The sequence below is a fragment of the Musca autumnalis genome, unplaced genomic scaffold (assembly GCF_047663935.1).
Source record: "Musca autumnalis isolate F117 unplaced genomic scaffold, ASM4766393v1 scaffold_2, whole genome shotgun sequence".
NCBI lineage: Eukaryota > Metazoa > Arthropoda > Insecta > Diptera > Muscidae > Musca > Musca autumnalis.
In genome coordinates this window covers 218212053-218220028 of record NW_027411755.1, presented here as the reverse complement: position 1 = coordinate 218220028, position 7976 = coordinate 218212053, and the positions used below count along the sequence as shown (strand labels likewise).

Here is a 7976-nt window from a genome sequence, read left to right as displayed (position 1 = left end):
AAATTGGGTGCCTCCTCATGTCTCCAGTGGACCATTTAAATGAGTAGACAAATAACCTTCAAAAACAGTAACACCATGACATGATTTTGTAGCAGCCATCCTAATTAGCGTTGGTGGATTGGACCACCAAGAGGTCCCGTTCATTGAACTAAGCATATACTCGAGCTGCCCTCGTTGACATGTAGCGGAAGCTTGCAATGCTAATGGTGGTGCCGCATCTAAAGTAAATCAAGGATGCTAACCCAGTTATCCGACTTGACTGAGCGATACTTTTTGTTTTGCTTTAAAACTTATATTAGGCTTAAAAAACAATTTATAAAATATTTTATAATTTGTATAACGGTTAATATAAAATATGTATCGTATTCCACAAAGCTTGTGTAAGGTTCGAGACGATTAATTGGGTATTAAGGCAATGATTTTTTAGAATTCGGCAATAACAACATTAAAATCCAGGTGACTATTTCTTCTTCTTCTTTTCCTTAGATCCACTAGCAACGCTACTGTCGGCATCACGTTTTCTCTTCTTTCCCACTTGCTCCGTGTCTTCTTTTCCCGTTTTAACTTCCCGATTAACTTTATAGGCCGCTGACATACGTTTAATATTTTCCTTGTGAACAACATCGTGATTAACAATCCTATGAGGATAATCTGTACCAATGACACAACCATATTTGCGCTGATCCGCCAAAGAAACTTTCCATGGTTCATAAATAGCTCCAGCTGGATATTTAGCCAATTCTGGCACATATTTGCGTATATAGGACCCCGTGGGATCTGTCTTTTTACCAAATGCCACCGGACTATAGACACGAAAATATTGATGGAAAAATGCCGAAGCTGATAGCCACATCCAATTGCCGGCATTGAGGGCCCAATCTTGATCGAGAAGTAATTCCTCAAATACTTTTTGTCCCTCTTCCCATGATATCCACAAATCGCCACGAGTTAAAAAGCAAGCAACAGCATGACGTGCCAAATGGTGTATCCAACCTTCTTGTCTCAATTGGCGCATAATGGCATCTATAAAGGGATAACCAGTCCGTCCATAAGTCCATGCTTCCAAGTGAGAGTCATTCACCTGCCAGGGTATTTGCATGCAAACACTGTTACCAATCATGCGATCAAAATTAGGCTCTGCTGTGGCTGCTGTGTAATAAAATTCACGCCAATACAGTTGACCCATGAGTGACACGGGAGGTTTGGAATGTTTGGGATTTGCTTTTAAGATGGCGGACAATTTCTTGTGAAATAGCCTTGAGCTGAGACAACCAAACTTTAGGTAGGGACTTAATACTGTTGTTGAAGGCTCCAAGGAATTTGGGGCAGTGTGGGGCTTTTCAAATGCCGTTACCCAGGGGATGTCTTTGAGACTGGCTTCCAAACGTCTCAAAGATTCCGTTTCTCCTGCAAAAGAAAAGAACATGATTAAAAATGGCTAGTTATGGACTATGTAACAGGTTTTCACCTCCCGGAAACTTCTCCTCGCCCAACTCATTCATATTCTTAACCAAATCCTCTAATAAAGGAACATCATAGCATTTTACATCCTTGATTTCCCATGAATCTTTAGGCACTTCATTAGCTTTCAACTTTTCAGGCACTTCCAGTGGTTCGGGAGCTTTCATTTTCTCTATTATTGCCAGGAATTTCTGATATGTCAATGGAGCCTTGCCCATATTTTTCTGCATCACTGTATAAGGATTGAAGACAGTGTGTGACCAAAATGTTTCCACCTCGACCTTATATTCTAGAGCCATGGTTTTAATTTCTGCATCACGTTTCAGGGCGAATGGTTCAATATCTTCTTCAAAAGTCAGCAATTCTGTTTGCCATTCCTTGAAAAGGCGTGGAAACACGTTAATGGGATTACCTCTTACCACATAAAGGCGACTGTTTAGGGTCATCAACTGTTTATTTAGATCCGCCAAACTCCTTTGTAAAAACCGCCAGCGATTCGCACCAACTCGTAACCATTGTAGCAGAGATGGGTCGAGGATAAATATGGGACGAATGCAATATTTTTGAGGATCTCTATGGGATTTTTCAAATATTTTCACCAACGCAGGATTATCGTGTACACGAAGTCCTTTGCGGAACCAGTGGATTAAAGTTGTTTTTTCATTCATGGTTTTAGAATTTCAGAATTTCACAACTTCATCAAGATGAGTAGATGAGTGTGTAGTGTGTGCTTTGGAGATTTAATTTTTTTTTCACGCAATAATTGCATACGAATAAAAACAAAAGAAAATATGAAAAAATATTTTTATGTTTTTGTTTAGAAAGTAGACCAAAACAAAATGAAAAATGTAGTGCAATGTAAAGAAAGAAAAGAAAGATGACATTAAGATAAATAGTGTTGCCACACTACAAATAAAATTTCCCGCATTTTTTTATTACCGTTACTGAAAACCATTATTTAAAAGCTAATAGAACATTCTACTTTACCCACTTTACAACCTTTACACCAAGCATGGCCACATTTGGCACGGCGGTGTCGATGATTTTCGGCAATTTACACGCACACGACCCGAATGCACAGAAAGAGCGTACAAAAGAGAACAAATGTTTTGATTTGTTATTGTTTTATAGCTTGCGTGAATACAAACTTAATAACACACTGTTATAAGTTGCCAATATTTTGAATACATTCACATTTTCTCCGTTCTCTTTTTGGTCATGTCTGCTTTACACATGCCAGTGACAGTTCGAAAAATTCAATACATACACAATATTTTACTACCACAATTACATTTTTTGAATTGTCGACTCCACTGGCACTAGATTTTTCATGCCAGCAATAAGTCTGTCTGGTTCAGAGTGAGGCAGAGAACATTTTTGGGTCTCTCTTGTGCTCTCAATGAGCGTAAATTTGTTGTTGTTCACAAAGTGTTAGCATCTACACAGGCTGTGAGCGATAACAAATTTACGCTCACTTAGAGCAAATGGGCTCTCTTGTGAGTCACAATGCCTCCTCCTGGTCTGGTTACTTTCCCAGCAAGAATTGTCCAGCAAGAACTTTCTCAGAGAGTAAGGGGTTTTTATTCTCTTTTGCTAGAAAATTGTAAAAAGTAAACAGAACCCTCCCAGCAAAAACCAGCAAGCAATCAGCTGACTTGCCAAAACAGAACAATTTGTCCACCAACAAAGGAAGCAAACACGTATTTTATTAAAAATAAAAAAGAAAATGAAACAAAAAAGTATTTTTCCACTTTACAAATTTGTTGTCCATAAAACAATACAATTAGACCAAGATCTATTTAACAGGTCACGTAAGTAGCACAACAACAACTCATTTTTGGCGGAAAATTCTTCAATATGTCAAAATGTTTGTTTGCGTTTTCATACAATTTATTCACAATAACAAAAAATTTGACAGATTGAAACCAATCAGCTGGTCGTTTTACGCCACCTTATTATTTCATCATGAATTAGACTATGTTTTTTCCACAATAAAATTGTTTTTAATGCTCACAAACATAAATCAACAAAAAACTAAAAACGGCTGATTGATTGTTTTCAGGAAGAAGAAGAGCTTGCAAGTGCTTGCTAGAAGAAATATGTCCAGCAAGAATTTGCAAGCTCTCAGTGAAAGAACTGTCAAAATGTCTCTCTCGAATCGCTCTCTTTTGCTGGTTTTTTGTGTTAACAGACGACTTCCAGCAACAATTGGTACAAATTAAGTCTGTCTGGTTACTTTCCCAGCAAGAATTGTCCAGCAAGAACTTTCTCAGAGAGTAAGGGGTTTTTATTCTCTTTTGCTAGAAAATTGTAAAAAGTAAACAGACACCTTCCCAGCAAAAACCAGCAAGCAATCAGCTGACTTGTCAAAACAGAACAATTTGTCCGTCAACAAAGGAAGCAAACACGTTGTATTTTATTAAAAATAAAAAAGATAATGAAACAAAAAAGTATTTTTCCACTATACAAATTTGTTCTCCATAAAACAATACAATTAGACTACGTATTTCCACAATAAAATTGTTTTTAATGTTCACAAACATAAATCAACAAAAAACTAAAAACAGCTGATTGATTGTTTTCAGGAAGAAGAAGAGCTTGCAAGTGCTTGCTAGAAGAAATTTGTCCAGCAAGAATTTGCAAGCTCTCAGTGAAAGAACTGTCAAAATGTCTCTCTCGAATCGCTCTCTTTTGCTGGTTTTTTGTGTTAACAGACGACTTCCAGCAACAATTGGTACAAATTGTTACAAATTTTAGGGTAACCAGACACAGCTATTGTTACAAATTTTAGGGTAACCAGACACAGCTAATATTTTGAGCTGGCTGCCAATGATATGTCCATGGCAGAACTACCAGGTAGTGGTATCACACCAGCTGATCGAATATGAAAAGTCAAATCCCTTTATAAAAAATTATTTTTGTTGTAATTTCCCCAACAACATAAAGAAAGTTTTGACATAACATATTCAAAATTTTACGATGCCACTACCTGGGTAATTGTGCCATGGACATGGTACAAATACACAGGTAGCCGCATCGGCAATTGTTGGCAACATAAGATGTCAAAATTTGACATCAATTCAATGCAATTGACATATTATGTTACCATCAGCTGGCATGATAATGCTACCTGTATTATTGTACCATGGCCATGGATATGTCGAAAATGAAAAAAGAGTTGCCGAGACTATTTTTTAATCCATGTACATTTTTGTTTCTTTTAAGAATGCAAAGATTTAATGCTTATTTTCAAAAAGATTAGGAAACACAAATAATACGTCTTGGCAGCTGCAATATATTAGTGGTTAGTAAAGACATAATTTTGATGTTTTTCATGCAAATATACATAGGTTTATAAATAATTTCTCCTCTGGGATTATACAATATTGAAAAGGCGGCAATACCAGATTCATTATGTTTATGACTGAAAACAATCTTTTTAAAACGAAATAAAATAAAAATAGTAAAATATGTTGTGAATTGTGTTTTAAATCTGAAATATAATGCAATTTTGTGTGTTATATGCGGCTTAAAATAATTTTGGAATTGAACTTGCACTGGCATGTGTAAACACACAAGAAAACTGCATGCCAGTCGAACACTTTTTCGGCATTTTCGAGTATAATACATGTACTCAATTGGCACCAATTTACTGGCATGTGTAACGGAAGTGTTAGCCGATGGTCAGACTATCAACGTCTCTTGCAGCCAATTTCGTTAAAGTTTCGTTATATGCTGTTTATATTAGAGCTTTTTGCAGGGTTAACCTTCTTTGAGAGGATTTGTTTGAAATATAAGCAATGGAATTGACATTTAAAACCCAGTCGGTTTGTTAAATCCGGTTATATATAAACGGGGTATTATACCCCGTTTATATATAACCGGATTTAACAAACCGACTGGGTTTTAAATGTCAATTCCATTGCTTATATTTCAAACAAATCCTTATAAAGAAGGTTAACCCTACAAAAAGCTCTAATATAAACAGCATATTAGTGTCCTCACATGTTAACGTGAAATTTAAGATTTTTGCGTGTCCTCTTTATTTTACTATTTGCGTTTGTTACCAATAATAATACCAATAAAAACAAAACAAACATAAATAAACTAAAAAACAACACAAAATAATTAACATTAATAATTAAATTAATATTAGTTGCTAAATTTTTGGCATAAGTCGGGAATAACAGCGCACACCCGATTTCTTTGAATTTTTACCACAGGTAGGTCTCGTCGTTCTGAACACAAAATGTGTATACCGTCTCTGGGAAGTCCATACTTCCCGAGATATAGTTCTTGAAATTTCCAAAAATATGTAGCCGAAGGCCGGCTATTTAGAGAAAAACAAATGAGCCAAGGCTATAGTCGGGTCGGGGCCGACTATGTGATACCCTACACCACTACCCCTGTTCATAAGCTTTTGACTAATAAAATTCAAAATATTAAAATTGGGATAGCTTAGCTAGCGCCTTTGCTCTGAATGTCTTCATTAACACAGGTCCATTTTTTTGAAACGCATTTAAGTGCATCGACAGTACAACCCAAATAAAAAATGGAAAAGTGGGATGTATGCCAACCGTCAATAGGCTTCTTTCTCTGTTAGACCCCCATCAACCAAAAAATTTCGTGAGGATCCGATCAAAATTTCGCAGTGTGATTGCACAAAAATGGAAAAAGGGATGCATTACCGACTATTGCGATATCTCTGTTGTTTGACCACCTATGACAACCTACTTCACATCGTTGTAAAGGTGATATTTTCTACTTTCCTTGCCAGGTTTTGCTTTCAATATACCTCCTACAGAAGGGAGATATTTGGTCTGTTCCTTTACTTTTGAAAGTGGTAAAACCGGCAAAAGTTGTAAACTGCTACCATATGAATTGTATGGTGTCTGAAGTAAAGGAACGCTTTTCGAGTAAAAAGTGGTAAAACTTGAAGATTCTTGCACGTAAAGGAACAGAGCTATTAACTTTGAAATAAAACGTTGGTCTTTTTCTCCAAATATTTTTTTCACATTCCGACCCCTGAATAACATCCGACCATTATCAAAAATCAAAAGATTTTTTTCCTCTGTGGGACCCCCAATAACACCCAAAATTTCGTGACGATCCAACTGAAATTGCGACCTGTAGCGTGATTTCCAAAAAAGTGAAAAAATGGGATGTATTACCGACTATTGCGATATCTCCGTTATTTGGATACCTACGCCAACCTGCTTTACATCATTGTAATGATGGGATTTTTTACTTTCATTGTCAGACTTTGCTCTTGGAAGGTCCCGAACCAAAGCTGTGATATTCGTCATTATTATTAAAATCGCAAAAATGAAAATTTGGGTTTTATTTGCGACTATTGTGATATCTTCGTTGTTTGATCACCTACGAGAACTTACTTTACATCATTAGAAAGGTGATATTCTCTACTTTTATTGTCAGGTCTTGCTTTTGGTATACCCCGTATAGAAGCTGAGATATTCGCTTTGGAAAAAACGTTGTCTTTTTATCCACATAAGTTTTTTGCCTATTCCGACCCATGGTAGAATAAGAAAAGGAAGCAGCAATACACAGCTGACTGAACTGGGTTGTAACGTTAGTGTCAAATTTCATATGACATTTTATACATTTATTTCTATTTCGATGTACATTAGGGACATATATTTTTTGAGAAAAAAATATATCATTCGGAAAAAACCATTTCCCAGAAAGACTTCTTCATATCAATGATATGTAACCTCCTCCAACGTTTGTTAATATGTGAGGTATTTTGTTAAAATTAAAAAAATTAAAGCCCTAATAAACATGTGCTTCTTTGATTTCTAAAACAAAATATTGAAACAGCTTCTCCTTTTTCTATGAATTTCAAGCGACCCCAAACTTTTATGCAAGAATTGTGCTTTCTGCGAGAATTTATGCATTTAGTGGAATGATGTGGAAACATAAAAATTGAAAATGTAACGAATTTTCATTCATGTTTTCCAAAATATTCAACCAAATGTGAAAAATTATTAGTTTTTTAAATTCCAATAATTTATAGACATTTCCTTGTTTTGTTTACAAATACAACTGGCAGTAACGTTACAAACAAAAACAAATTCCTTTGTGGTTGTTGTTCGAGTTGTATTTGTTGTAGTATTAGGTTAGGTTTGGGGATGTGTAGTCAATATATATGTATATTGACTACGCCACTCGGAGACCTTTCGGTCCATTGTGATCATCCATAAAGAAAAAAGGAGGTTCAGAATTACCTGAAAAGAGAAGAGAAAAGAGAGAAGAATAAAGAAAAAAGGGGGGTGTGGTATTGAGAGTAATAATAAATGAATTAATTATAAGAAATAATGAAGATGTAATAAAGACAGAGAGGGTGGTTTTTTGGCGATGGTGGAAAAAACTGTCAGAGAAGTAGTTACGCTTATGGGTCGCGCCGTCCCAGCCACTTCAGATTTTTAATGATGTTGTTTATGATTGTTGGTTCCATGTTTGAGTAGAAGGTTAAGCTTGGAGGAAAGCGTACTCCT

The 7976-nt window shown here is 35.9% G+C and overlaps 1 protein-coding gene across 2 annotated transcripts; it reads right to left on the bottom strand.

Moving 5' to 3' along the window:
• Positions 1-270: 270 nt before the first annotated feature.
• phr6-4 ((6-4)-photolyase) lies at positions 271-2465 on the bottom strand. 2 transcript variants are annotated; one of them, XM_073970920.1, is made up of 3 exons: positions 2449-2465; positions 1469-2191; positions 271-1407 (listed from the first exon to the last, which is right to left on the bottom strand). In XM_073970920.1, the coding sequence occupies exons 2-3, from the start codon at positions 2127-2129 to the stop codon at positions 461-463; spliced, it is 1608 nt and encodes a 535-aa protein (XP_073827021.1). In that variant the 5' UTR covers positions 2130-2191; positions 2449-2465; the 3' UTR covers positions 271-460. The 2 variants fall into 2 exon arrangements, with proteins under 2 accessions (XP_073827021.1, XP_073827020.1); XM_073970919.1 differs by lacking the exon at positions 2449-2465 and having other exon boundaries at positions 1469-2297.
• Positions 2466-7976: the final 5511 nt, after the last annotated feature.

What these genes read in the sequence shown, in the direction of transcription:
- phr6-4 (XM_073970920.1), bottom strand. Translation starts at nt 2,129, where the DNA reads ATGAATGAAAAAACAACTTTAATCCACTGGTTCCGCAAAGGACTTCGT. An exon ending in CGAGGAGAAGTTTCCGGGAG is followed by an intron (nt 1,408 to 1,468) that starts GTGAAAACCTGT and finishes TTTCTTTTGCAG; the next exon opens with GAGAAACGGAATCTTTGAGA.